Source organism: Genypterus blacodes, unplaced genomic scaffold (genome assembly GCF_046128005.1).
Source record: "Genypterus blacodes isolate CSIRO-AG114 ecotype Tasmania unplaced genomic scaffold, CSIRO-AGI_Gbla_v1 ptg000041l_1, whole genome shotgun sequence".
Classification (NCBI taxonomy): Eukaryota; Metazoa; Chordata; class Actinopteri; order Ophidiiformes; family Ophidiidae; genus Genypterus; species Genypterus blacodes.
Window position 1 is genome coordinate 84,808 of NW_027466854.1, and position 14,256 is coordinate 99,063.

General features: G+C 46.3%; 2 protein-coding genes across 2 annotated transcripts; both read right to left on the reverse strand.

Moving 5' to 3' along the window:
• Positions 1-647: 647 nt before the first annotated feature.
• Positions 648-8,491, reverse strand: jade3 (jade family PHD finger 3). The gene is made up of 12 exons (XM_076148606.1): positions 8,303-8,491; positions 6,058-6,121; positions 5,840-5,899; positions 5,667-5,749; positions 5,424-5,581; positions 5,122-5,312; positions 4,787-4,998; positions 4,453-4,620; positions 4,236-4,352; positions 3,666-4,124; positions 3,329-3,446; positions 648-3,095 (listed from the first exon to the last, which is right to left on the reverse strand). Exons 3-12 carry the CDS (start codon positions 5,886-5,888, stop codon positions 2,284-2,286), a joined length of 2,367 nt encoding a protein of 788 aa, XP_076004721.1. The 5' UTR covers positions 5,889-5,899; positions 6,058-6,121; positions 8,303-8,491; the 3' UTR covers positions 648-2,283.
• A 182-nt stretch (positions 8,492-8,673) lies between these two features.
• Positions 8,674-13,150, reverse strand: rp2 (RP2 activator of ARL3 GTPase). The gene is made up of 5 exons (XM_076148655.1): positions 12,866-13,150; positions 11,408-12,076; positions 10,988-11,102; positions 10,288-10,373; positions 8,674-10,191 (listed from the first exon to the last, which is right to left on the reverse strand). Exons 1-5 carry the CDS (start codon positions 13,028-13,030, stop codon positions 10,108-10,110), a joined length of 1,119 nt encoding a protein of 372 aa, XP_076004770.1. The 5' UTR covers positions 13,031-13,150; the 3' UTR covers positions 8,674-10,107.
• Positions 13,151-14,256: the final 1,106 nt, after the last annotated feature.

Here is a 14,256-nt window from a genome sequence, read left to right on the forward strand (position 1 = left end):
GATGAGTTTAAGCTTTCCCTACTTTTCAGATTTGGTTGGATGACCTTTTTGTCTGTCAAAATATGTAAACTCCACTTTAAAAGATAAAGATTGGAGAATGAGACTTTTCTCTACCAGTCAGGCTGCAGAAAATTCAATCTCTTTAATCTGCATAATATAGGACAGAAACATAGAAACTGTGTGATAGAAATGGTTAATGTATAATAAAATGACTTGGTTGATTTATGACTGACAAATATAAAACTGTTCAGACGATTCACAAATATTTGCTCCTCTCTTAAATTCATGGAGCCGTGTTCTTGTTTGTAAGAGGTTAATGTGATTGGTCGGGGCCTTTAGTTGCCTGGGGGAAACGTCAATAAACCCTGAAGCAGCACTTAAGAGTGTAATGAAGCAAACTGCACTGTCTGAAGCTAAATCTCTGCAGTCCCGCCGTGTGGGCCTCCATGCAGATCCCTCACACAAACACTGCATGGCTGTGAGTTTAGCTCAACCGGCCTCAGTGCATCAACGCTGCCATCTAGCTTCCTTCCTCAAAACCTCTTCTCTTAATACAGAAGGGAATAGATCAAGTTTGGATTTACACTCGTTTAGGTTTAAAATCTCTCAGAAATATTTCAAACGACACAATTTAATCATGATTTTTCCAATTTATTGAAAACATAATACAGCATGTGAAAATACATACAGTACATAGGTCCTGGTTGTTTGAATGTAAAATGTGTTAGTCTTGGAGTGTGTGGCTTGTTTACAGTGTCGTTGGCTGCTGGCAGACGTCCACAACAGAATGAACATGTATAAAGGTTTGCACAAGAAAAAATTGGGACTCTGGAACTATTGATTAGTGCTACATGTGGGAGAAGTGATGGACAGGTTCAGTAGTTTGTTTCTGATTGGTCGTTGGTGAGCAGTAGAGGAGCAGAGAGCAGGACTTCACGCTGAAGAACGACTCCTACTGCTTTAGAAGTGAAAGTATCGTTTCACTTCCTTGTAACGTTTGTGAGCTTTGGCCGGTGGAATACGCATTGAGAAGTTCTCCACCTCAGCAACCAGCACATTGGCAGGGACCTTCCATCGCTGTGAGCTCCAGGTGAGGCACAGAACCATAGAAAAGCTTCATTTAGAGGGGGGAGGAGCCTCAGTGGAGCTCTGACTGTAAACTGAGCCATGAAAACATCGCAGCAAAGTGGAAAACCTCATTAAAACTGGCTGGCACAGCTCTGTACTAATCAGACACTGGAAGCTAATTGGAATTGGACCTTTATAAGTCTAAGTACATAAGAGGGGCCGTGGACCAAAGGCCAATACTTTCTGAGGATCGTCTGAACCAGAAACTCCCAGAATTAAAAAGTGTGTAACACTGATGTTTGGTCCAGAGTGCTTGGTCAGATTGGCAGATTTAAACGTTGGACTAATGTTGTTTAGCAAAGTCTTTTTATTAAGGCGACATTAAGCATCGATGCGTTTGGTCCTAAGGTACTAAAAGTTCTGTTTGGGTGTGGACACCAGAGTCAGTGTGTGTGTATGTGTGTGTGTGTGTGTGAGAGCAGCAGAGCTTCTGTCTCACTGCAGTCTGTTTACAAACAAGCTTCTCTCTCTCTCTCTCTGTGTTCATGAGGGCAGAATCAACTCAAACATGAAGTGATGAAGGCCTCTGATCAGCTGGAGCATCTAGGAATGTAGTCAAGCTTCATCACACACATTTCTTTCTGTCTTCAGTCAGAAACATTTCCGTTTACGTCCGACTGAAGACATAACCTGTACTGATACAGTGAAATAGCTTTTGTGCACACAAACGTCACGTCAGCTCAACCAATCAGAGCAGACGGGAGGTTTAGTGTTTGTGGGAGTGATTGACAGGTGGAGAAGAGGCTCAAACCCAAGACCTAGTTTCTGTTTGGTGTGTGAGTCTGGATCTCTGTCTCTTCCTGTGGAGTAATGATGATGTCATGTCAATAGAGTGGAACCTTTAGCTACACACTGTTGTATACACACATACACACATAGTTGGAGGCTAAGTGGGACCGGTGTTGTGGGTTCAGGTTGTGTGTTGTACAGATGTGGGCCCAGGAGAACACACAGGTTTACTCCTCATTCCAAATTAACCCTTGACAAAAAAAACCCAAACTAAAGCAGGATTAGTTTCTGCTGAGTGACGACGCCTTCAGGTGTTTGCTCCTCTGCTCCTGTGGAGTTTGGTCCGGTCCCTGATGGAGGCTGCGGTCAGGATAACTGCCAGAAGGCGGAGGACAGAAGTGCGGCAGTAAGAGCGGAAGACAGCCGTCACCTCTGCATGCTGTGTCTGGAGCCCAGGGACTGTTTCCCTCGGCTCCTGGGAATGTCGGCCTGTGGCACTCTGACCTGCCGCCTGTGCTTCCCTTTGGCCTCGGGCTCAGAGTCACTCAGTTCTAGATCGGGGCAGTAGCCGTCGCTCTCCTGGTACGACCTCGTGCTTCCCACCTGGTGTTCAGAAACGGGCTTGACCCATAGTCTCTCCTTAGCCGAGCCCTTACGGGACAGTTTGTCCGAGATCCGCAGGTCCTCGGTTGTCCGTACTAAGTTGACTGTCGCCTCCTTAAAGGAGCGGCCAAAGTGCTCCATGGCAGTTTTGCGGAAGGAGCCCTTAGCCAGCGCCTCGTTAGAAGCGTCCTGGTCGCTGGAGGTTTGGCAGGAGCTATCTTTCTGAGCCACAAACTTCTCCAGGAGGCCGTTGGCTTTGGCCACACGCGCCCGGTCGTGGTCGTGTTTGCCGTTGCTGTTGGACGAGTGTCCTCTCAGGGCGGCGTGGAGAGAGAGAGGTTTACCAGACGGCTTGATGGGCAGAGCCGGGCCGCTGGAGTGACCGGAGGAGGAGAGCAGACCGTTGGAGCGCTCGTCTCTCCTGCCACGACTGTGCAGCTGAGGCTTCCCCTGACCCAGACCTTCACCAAAGTGTTCATTCACGTTCCCACTGTTGTCCGGGCACAGCGGCCCGTTCACAGATTTAGAGGCGTTTCCATTTCCCAGGCTGGAGACTTTGGGCATTTTGAGCTTAAGTGTGATCCTGGGAGGAGGATGGAACAACATGCTGTCCACGGGACAAGAGACAGGGAGGCCTGCAGGACACACACACACACACACACACACACACACACACACACACACACACACACACACACACACACACACACACACACACACACACACACACACACACACACACACACACACACACACACACACACACACACACACACCTGACTTTAACACAAGATACACACCAAGCAGAAACACAAACAAACATAATAACCCTCTCTTTCTCTGTGTGTGTGTGTGTGTGTGGCCTCACCAGCAGTGAGCTCGTGGTTCAGCAGCTTCACGTGCAGGTTGAACATCTGCTCCTGGGCTTTACTCTGTAACAGCTTCAGCTTCTCCCGCCGACTCACCATGTAACACAGATTCCTCACCTGGACAAGGAGGAGAAACAGTTAAATAATGTGACACACACACACACACACACACACACACACACACACACACACACACACACACACACACACACACACACACACACACACACACACACACACACACACACACACACACACACACACACACACACACACACACACACACACACACACACACACACACACACACACACTAGCAGCAGCAGCAGCACCCACCCTCTCCAGGTCTTGTCTCAGGTGCATGAACATCCTCATGCGTGTGTGTATGCTGTCCTCCTGAGGCTGCAGCACCAGGTTCTCCTCTTCCTCTTTAGGGGGCAGCAGAGCTTTGTTAAAGTTTGTTTTCCTCTTCAGCTTCCAGTACTGATAGATGAAGTCCACCAGGTGCTGAGAGAGCCCCAGAGCCTGAGCTACCTCCTCCAGCTGGATCAGGGTGTAGAACTCCTCCTCCAGCTCCTGCAGCCTCTGGGCCCGCTGCCCCACCTTCCCCGTCTCGGCCGGAGGTTTAGAGCGAGCCGGACTCAGGCCCGGCTCCCCAGACTTAGACTTGCTGTGCTTCAGGCAGTAGGACTTGAACTTGACTTCGTCCCCCTCGTCCAGTATGGTCTTCATCTCCAGGCTGTGCTCAAAGGCACAGGTCACATGGAAGGGAGTGGTGCAGTTCTTCACCGAGCACTGGGAGCAGAGAGAGGAGGACACAGATCAGTACTTAACAAAGCAGTTGATTCCATATTAACACTGTCATCATTCCCACGGTTGGTTTTGTATAGATGACATCACACTCACCTGGATGCAGGCGCCCGTCTTGACCTTGCACAGGCTGCAGATGAGAGACCAGCGGCTGGGTGGGATGTGGGAGACTTTGGTGATGGGCTCCATCCTCTCAGGACAGGCGATGCTCACCTACAGACAGACAGACAGACAGACAGACAGCGTGATGAGAGACAGGGTCAGTGAGTAGAGAGAGGGAGAGGAGAGGCTGAGGGTGCGTTGGATTGTTTACCTCTGGGATCCACAGGGCACAGCTCACATGGGCCCACTTGGTCCCTGCTCGTGTTGCCTTCATGGCACCGCCCTTCTTGGGACACAGAAGGCACTGAGGGTCGATGCCCAGCACGCACGTCCTGCACAGCCAGTTTCCCACAGGCACTTTGACGATGCCGTAGCAGGCCTGGAGGCAGAGCAGCAGATCAAAGCCATCAATCATTACTAATGGATTTGTTGTTAACACAGTTTGTTAGGGAATTCACTTTCAATCATATTTAAGTGGGGCTGTAACTTATAAATGTCATCCTGTGTGTGTGTGTGTGTGTGTGTGTGTGTGTGTGTGTGCCTACCTGATGCACACAGATGTTGCACTTGTCACAGAACACCATGTCGTTCCCTTCCTCGCTGTCGGGGGAGCGACACACGTCACAGATGACATCCTCGTCGTATTCGATCCCCAGCCCCTCCACCGTGTCGATGGCGTGGTTCATGTTGTCATGGCACTGCCTCTCCAGGGCCTCCATGGCACGCTCCATAGTCAGCTCATCAATAGGCCCCTCCCCTTTAAGAAGAACACGTGTTAGAGAGACTGCAGCACAGACAGACGACTCCTTCTTCATCATGCTACATGTGTTAGCGCTCTGATCTCCACGGTTGATCATCACTGTGCCACCCTGTTCCTTACCCATCCGGGTCAGCTGTGTGTTCAGAGCCCGCAGCCAGTAGAGATCCGTGTCGTCCAGGTCGTAGCGACACATGGCCTCTGCCAGCTCTTTGATGTTGACGTAACCTGGTTCTGTTAGATCCTGGCTAGAGCACTGGACGTACTTCCTCTGGTGGCTGTACAGAACCTCCTTGGACTTCTCTGCCATTATTCTGAACACAAAGACAGAACCAGAACCACAATCAGCCTGCTGCACACAGAAGGTGTGTCTCCTGCTCGATAGAGACAGAGAGGCGGCGCTTAGGGAGGCTGAGCAGCGTTACCTGACTGAGGGCTGAGGGATGGTGTCTGGACTCGCCGGCACCTGGACGCCCTTCTCCCACTCCTGCTTCCAGGTGTCTCCCAGTAGGTAGTAGTCCTCAGGGGAGACATGGTGGGAGTCGGGCAGCTTCATGGCACTGATTAGGTCTTTTCTGAACACCTGAGGGAGAGGCAGCGACACAAGAACAGTCAGGTACAGAGTCTGAGGCGTGACAGACACTCAGCAGAGCGGCGACCTCACTCACTTCAGCCGGTTTCTTTGGGTTGGAGGTGGGGGTTCCATGTTTGCTTCCGTACTTGTTTGAGGAGCAGAAGGAGGTTGAGGGACCTAAGATAAGCAGAAGACACACATTAGAAGAGAAGAAACAAGAGGGAATGGACTAGCCTGTGTGTGTGTGTGTCGGTGCAGGTGTCTCACTCTCATTGTCCGAGGTGTCACTGCTGCTGGAGGACCTGACACGTTTCATCCTGTCACATCCTGCAGGAGAGGAGGAAACAAACACGGGAGAAGTTATAGAAACCCATGTGAGAGCTTACATCCAGTGTAATTAGCTTAAACATGCGTGTTGCTGTTCCATTGTGGCTTTATGAGGTGCGCACACACACACACACACACACTGTTGATTCTTCACTCACCATAAAGTTCAGATTGTAAAGCATGCTAGTGGACGGCACAGATTACACCAACCTGCTTTCATACCTGCAAACAGGAAGTGAGGGTCAGTGTCAGTCCAGCACAGGCATGAACACACACACGTATGATCAGAACGCTTTAGAACTATGACTGCACACACGCCACTACAGATAAGAGAAGAGAAGATACTTTATTTTGGAAGATCACATGCAATTCCACAATGTTATCACATGTCATTTGAGCAGTTGGGGGGTTTGGTGCCTTGCTCACGGGCACCTCGGCAGTGCCCTGTAGGCAAACCGACAACTCTCCAGCTGCCAGTCCACTTTCTTGGTCCGGTTCCCAGCTGGGTCCCCTTATGGACAGAGCTACTGCCGCTTAGTTTAAACATAAGCGCCCTGGATGTTTACGGTAGAGAAGGTTAAACCATTACTGGTTCCTTTTAACGTGCCTACATAGTCGTCATGGCTGCAGGGACGAGCGACTCATGGAGGCTTCATGACGCTCACGGCCGCACACTCAGAGCTCTGTTTCAACACACAGGACATGCCTCACATTCCCCATGAGGACAGGAGGGGCAGGTAGACACCCGGTCCGTACTGTGGTCACACTGTGGTACAAGGCAACCACACAACCGCCAACACCCCAGGAAAAGAGTACAAGCGGCAACCAGACCGGCCCCTCGTCCAGGCTGTGACCACGAGGGCATCAAACTCTACCACAAGAATGTTTTAAACACATTAAACACAACATGTAGACGGGATATAATGCTGCTGTTGGCTCAGCGTGTGAGTAGGACACCTTGAGATGTTTGAATAAGTACAATGTTCTCCCACACACTCCTCAGAGCACAGCAGGGTCTGTCATGGCTGCACTTAAAGGCTTCAGCTGCATCTGCTATTGACACGAGTGCTTCCATCTCCTTGAATGCAGTGAGCGAGCGAGCGAGGGAGTGAGTGAGTGAGCGAGCGTGGGGTGTTCAGTTACTCAGGACTCACTTTAGAATCCCATTAGAAAAGAGTGCAACCTTTGAGATGTCACATGATTTGTTTTGCTTGAAGGAAATGGGCAACTAGAAATGCACCGACTCCAAATTTAGCTTTAAGAACGTTTAAATATGAAAGTGTAAGAAAGGAAGAATTCTGGACAGAAATCCTGTTTCTATGCCTTTCTTCATCGATAGGACAATGATGTCGTCACACTGAAGCTCTTGTTAACAGGTTTGGCACAAATGTCAAGATGTTCACAGCCAAATAAGTTGAGACTCCAGGGGGGTGTTGGGTCTGAACCCGGAGGCGACTTAGATCAGAGGCTTCTCTTTCAATTTAGCTCACAATCAAATTCAGTCAGTCATTAAATCTGAAGCTATAATAAGTTCAGGGTGGTGCATCGTTCACCACACCCAAGTTAGGTTCAGACAGACAGACAGGCAGGCAGTCAGACCGACAGCTGCATCTAACGTTACACACTTTCCCAGGCAGCCTTATCAGAGCTGTCCTGTGTGTGTGTGTGTGTGTGTGTGTGTGTGTGTGTGTGTTCACTTATCAGGAGCATTTTGGAGCAGACATCACCTTTGGCTTCCATACAAAGTAAGACAGGAGCACCAAACACCTCTTACATGAGACATAACACACTGTGTGTCAACTTACAGAGGATAAAATAAACTACAGACGGCGCCTGAGGGGAATAAGTGCACTTTAACTTCGAGATATGAGCTTAGAACGGGAGAAAGTTAGCAAACAATGGACATAGCAGTTGTCCGCCTGTTCACCCTCCATTTCCCTCCACGTATATTATTATGACTTCCTCCGCCAAATTCACAACAATGTGAGCGCTAACTGTGGCTACGAGTACCTTTGTCGGTTTTAAGAAGACAAACCCGTCATAAGCGACATTATAGAGTTTGTATTGAGCCTTGGCGCCAAACATGTCGAGGCCTTCAGCGGGCTGCGGTGCAGGCTGGGGAGAATCAAACATGGGCGCCACAGACGTACAAAGATGTCACTTCCTATAGCGCTTAGGGCGAATATGTACCGCGCTCAGCTGGGTTCGTTCACTTTAGAGGACAGCGAATAGTCCGAAACTCATTCATGCAATGGCGGGCAGACTGAGAGAGAGTGGCGGGGTGTAGGGAGGCAGAGAAGCAGCAGCAGGGCCCGTGGCCTGGTGGAGCCATCCAGGGCAAATCCTGGCACACTGAGTCCCTCTAAACACACGGGCATATTGTTCACATTCCTGCGATCTTACCTTCAATCCACGCTGCGTTCGAGCGTTTATTTCCGGGCAGATCTCAGTCGTGAGTCGGCTCCTGGCGCATGTGTTTAGATACAGAGGCTCAGTTTATGGTTATTGAATAAATGTGTGTTTTCTTCCAGCACAGTCAGAATCTCCAGGGTTGCAATCTGTCCACCACCGCGGCACAACAGCTCTATTGTACCGCGCGTCCAACCGGGTCCTAAAACCCGCCAGATTCCGGTCAAGTTGGGTGCGCTCGATTTGTTTACTGGCGGAACGCAGAAAATAAACCCCGAATGTATGAAGTTGGTATTTAAATGACCGCTAACTCGACAACTTTTAACATCAGCTTCCACAATGCGAATCAGCCATTTTATAAAGACCAAAGTATTTGTTTTTAATTCGTATAAAGAAAACAATTACAAACGTGTATTAATGACATTAACATACAATAACTTTTCAACCAACTATGCTGAAATACAAGAACAAAAACGAGTACATAACATGTATAAAAGTCTTAATGTATCGTCTTCTTTCAGATTCGACTCAAATCAAACACATTTCATCATTGAGGGTAATAATAAATATCATCCCCAGTTTCAACAGTTTGACCAAATAAAAACACAGTGAGTACAAAGCAGAAACATCAATGCCAGCCCAAATGTTGACAATAATGTTTACGTAGACGGATGTCAGATAGCTGAAGTGAAAGCTGGTAACTGTAATTCAATCAGCGGTGACAGAAGAAGAAGCTTATTCACTGTTATTGATGCAGATGCCAGGGAATATTTTTCAGCTTCAGAGAAATTCTGGCAAGAGGAAAATCAAATCTCTACTTAAGCAGCATTTATCTACTGTCCACCCCACGAAACAAACGTTAATGATATGATGTGTCATATTATATTGCTATAAATGTGAACTAAATCTATACTAACACGGGGAAATGCCAATATTATGGTCACAAAATGGTGATCTGTACAAAATGCTTGCAAATATCTACGAGGGATTCTGGGTGAAAACGTAGAAAACAAGCTGAAGCCACTCAAAAGCAAACTTTTACTAAAAAATGTGGGCTTAAACACTATTGGTTCTTGTACAAAACATTCAGCTGACAGCGTAACACAATATGACAACAACTCACAGTGAGATTCTCCTCCTTTAAAAACCCAGCATTGTTTACACCTCCTCTCATTTTCATTTGTCCTGAACAGACAATGAAACGAAAAGCAGAAGAAACACCAACGCCTGTAAACATTTTTGGCCTAATGAGTACGACTAAATAGAGAAAAGAGCATCCAATACAGCATGAATCAAATATACACACAGGAAGTCCAATATCTCAACTAAATCCACAAATAGAGCAATATTAGAAATAAAAAACAGTTTTATATCAAATATGTTCCCTTCTCATGTTTTCCATGATTGTTTCAGTAATGAAAAATAAAGCTTTAAATTAAAATAAACTATGTGTACAGCAACAAATACATTCACAGACTAAATAAAAGCAATTGATTTACCAAATACATTCACAGGAAATATAAATATTCACAGCACATATTGCCACTAAGAGGGGTGAAGTGGTTTACAGCAAATGTTGTAACCTCCTTAGATGTTTAGAAGAGGAAATAAATCTGGATCTAATGACTAATCTGAGTCGTCACGTCAAAGGCATTACCATGTAAATGTTTCCCTATCCTGCTGATCTTGTAACAGATTTGATAACAAAGAAAGCAAACAAAACTATACTTATTCAACCCGACTGGCTGGCTGGCTGCTGTTTAAACATCTGGTGAGCTCTTTGTTCTGATGCTTCACATTCACAAGCTCATCTGCATGTCAGCAAAGTTGAAGAAGTTGTCCACATCCCGAGAAGATGTGTTTTTGTTATCGGAGATGAAAACCTGTGAGAATAGAAAGAGATCAGATCGGTGAGGACCTTTCATTGTAGAAAGATGGGAGATTCATTAAAAGCTGCCAAAGCTATAAAGAATGTTTACCTTTGTCCCACTGAAGACTTCATTGGCAATGTTCCTACAGGCTTCAACAACTCCATCCCCATTCAGCTCCAGGGCGATGACTGGGCCTGGATCATAACATTAACAAGATTCACATCACACACACACACAGTTACATGCTGTATCATCTTTTACATCTCTGTCACGTGAAATGCATTGCATTTCCTCCTTAATGTCAGTTCCCATACAGTAGATTAGTTATGAGGGAACTATTTATACATTCAGGAACATAAGTGGACAGTTAGTAGTTGTTTTTAGATATTTGATACTGCACTTTATTGCAACTTCCACTGAAACAGATGGAAAACAAGAAGTCAGCAGTGTTGTTTATGATGTCATTGTTCCAGTTTTAGGTCCTTTTCCCTTTAAATATTTTAGCAAAGGAAAGTTACTAACCAGAATAGTTTCCGCAATTTTCCTAAATGTATGAACAGTTATCAGACAAAAGGAAACTATTTTGAATTTAATACACAGTAGGCCTTCAAATACAAAGTAAACAAAGAAGCAGATAAGAACACCATGGCTGTTGTGATTATGAAACAGCTTCAAACCCTTTGGATAAGATCTGATAGCAATTCTAGAGATTTCCATGTGTGCTGATGCCTGACGTTTGATTCTAACAGGAACAATGATATCTGCGGTGGCATAACAAGTTCATTCCAATCAAAGAGCAGCATCCTACCTTTGGTGATCCACTCCACCAGATCCTCTGCACTGTTCTGAAACACTCTCTTTACATCTTCAGGTCGCATGGAGACTTCTTTGGTCTGGATCAACACAAAACCCCTGCTGGTTCCCTGTGCAAGTTAAAGCGGTTAGTCATAAACCACTCATACACAGGGAGGAAGTAAATAGTGGAATTGGAAAATTATGCATCTGCAAAGTGTTTATCAGGCGGTTAGAGACCACAGTATACTGAAGAGAAGTGCTGTGTGTGTGTCAGTCTGACATTTTACAGTAAATTACTGATAATGAGCTTCAGATTACTGTTTGTTTGTTTGTTTTGGATCTTTCTTGCACATTAAAGGCTGCTGCTAAGTATTCAGTGTAGATTTCCCCCCATATAAAAGCTTATTATCACCACCATCTTTATGTTTCTCACCTCATCGATCATTTTGCGGGCATTAGCCGTGGTGTAGTCCCCAGCAAAGAAGACAAAGAGGCAGGACTCCTCGCTGTCCTTCCGCCTCCCTCCCCTGGTCAAAGGCACTATGCTGCGTGCAGCATCAGTGGAGACACGGACCGCTTTGAACTCAGACTCGGGGTCCGGGGCCGGGATGTGATCCTGTACCAGAGAAGATTCTGGCAACAAGCTCCAGTTGTTCTCTCCAGAGACGGGCGTGAAGTCGTGTATGTTACTCCAGTTGTTGTTGAATATGCTTAGCCCGGCATCTTTGAAGTGGAAGGCCAGCTCGGGGTAGAAGTACTGGAAGCAGCCGAACTTCATGCCTGTGGACGACTCGATGATGGGCTGAGTGGCACAGCACAGGAACACTTCCATCTTTTTACAGTCCCGTGTGCGAAACTGCTGACAGGCCACCACACACTTGATGTCCTTACAGTCTCTGAAGAACACACTTCCCTTGACAGGTCCCAGAACAATGCAGCAGTTAACACAGTCATCTATGGTGATGGTTGCCGAGTGGTCAAACACGTAGATGTTGCAGTTCTCGCACTCTTGAATAACAAACTGTTGCCCTTTCAGTTTGCCTGACAGACGGCCCACTGTCACATCTTTGAGACCCGTCAGCATGTAGTCCTTAGGATCAACCTGTGCAGAGAGAATGGGACCAGATGAGTTCTGTGTATAATGTTGCCATGTCAACATCTGATCTAGTAGTGTGATGGCTGGATATCTGGGTCATGTGTACACACACACACACACACACACACACACACACACACACACACACACACACACACACACGCACGCACGCAGGCACAGGCTTTGTAAAGCCACTGCTTTGTGAGGATGACTCGAGTGTTTCAGAGAAGTTTAGGTTTACCACATGTGAGGTGTATCACATCCCGGATCAAAACGGAAGTTGAGCCATCATGTAGTTGACGCCCCTGAACAGCAAACTACACGCTGACAAGTAATCCGATAATGAGCTAAATCGTGGCTTGAGCGAGAGAACGAAGCTTTGAAACGAAACTAAACAGTGTCGGTGAAAGGAGAAATGTAAACACAAAGGGCCCCGACATATTGGATACTTATAGATATAGATACACATAAACAAACAGGCGAGTTTTCAGTGATGACTTCCTCTCCCATTATTACCTATAGGAGTGACTGTTTACCTTCAGAGGTTACAGCTAATCACTTCGTTCCAGTAGTTTAGAGCAAACATTCGCTGATATTAACTGAGTAGTTACCCGGGCAACCCTCTTTAGATTGACTTAAGTTATAGCCTGTAAAACCACGAATACAAACAACAAGGAACAAACTAGCACACCAGGCAGTTGTGCAACCTAAAGTTAGCTTTCTGTGGCTTCCACTCACTGACGTTATTTTTTACTTCATCACTTTATTTTGCAATGTATTAACAGCGAACCGCACCTTTTCTCTCTTATCCCAGCTGTACTGCTTCGGTGCCTCGTCGGTGTTGTTGCCAAGGGGAACCGCGTTGCCTGTCGTCGTAGTTTCGACAGTCGTCGTTGTCGGTGAGAGGTCCGCTTTTTCATCTGACTTTCGTTTGGATTTTTTGGAGAAGAAACACCCCATGTTCTCTCTCTGCAGTGGCCAAAGGTGCGGTGGAGATGTTAGCGCGGAGAGCAGCAGATCATGCGAGGCTCTCCAGCTTTGGTGCACTTCTGTGGACAAGATTCTTCTTTTTTTAGCTTCCCTTTTCCCTGCTTCGGTTTCTGACCAATCGCTACTTTGCTAGTTGTTACATCGACCAATCACAGAGCCGCACAGCGCGAAGGGCGCACGCAGAGGAGGTGTACACTCGTGAGACGTTCAAAGACGCCTCGTAATGGTGGCTTTCCTCATCCATTTTATGTTAAAAACACTAAGGGCGTTTGTAGCAGTTTAGTAGTTTATGCAAGAGGAGAAACAACTAAACAGGCACAACAGGTTTTACTAAAGTATTCAAATTGTGCCTTTTGTTTTTATGGTTGCTAAAGCACATTTGGGAATCACTGGCCAGTATTGCTGAAACTGCCATTACCATAATATCATTTTTATAAACAATAATAAGTGCCCACTCCAGTTCAGACCCTGGTTACACACCTGACAGTGACGTCACACCAAACTGGTCTAACTTTGATTCATCCATGTTAAATGAGTTCGACCGCAGCAAACTATCTATAGGACCTATTTGTCAGCTGACTGTGAATGCGCTGTTAGTTACACATTGGGCACACCTCTCTCTTCTCTCGGGGCGTTGTCCTCCTGCCATTAGTAACTGTGTGAATTCCATGACGTGCTTCAAACTAAGTGAACCAGAGGATACCACATGACATCATCAAGCACACTGTGTGTGGCCGCTATAAACAAGAAGCTGTGCATATTACCAGATAATCAAATGCAATGATATCTATAGATATATATGAAATATGAGCTATAGATTGAGTGAACAATTGTACACAACAAACCTGTTTAAAGCATTCAACCATGTTAAAATAAGCATCAGATTAGCTCTCCACTTAATCCATGAGTCTCCCCTAATAATAGGTAATAATCCCCCTGTGCCTATGGGCCTATATGCTCTGTGAAAGACACACGAGAAAATGCAGTTAAAATGAGAACTTACAGTGTTTATACCACAGATTCCTTATCACTTGATAGCAGTGGATGCTTCTCTATTCTAAAGGGAGATCTGAATGGTAGACCTAACAGCCAAAGATGAACAAGTCGTTGATGTTATGTGTAAGTATGACATCATTGTTGTGGCTTTATTTTGGTTAGATGGCATCAATATAGTAACTGTGTTAGTTATGCTGTCA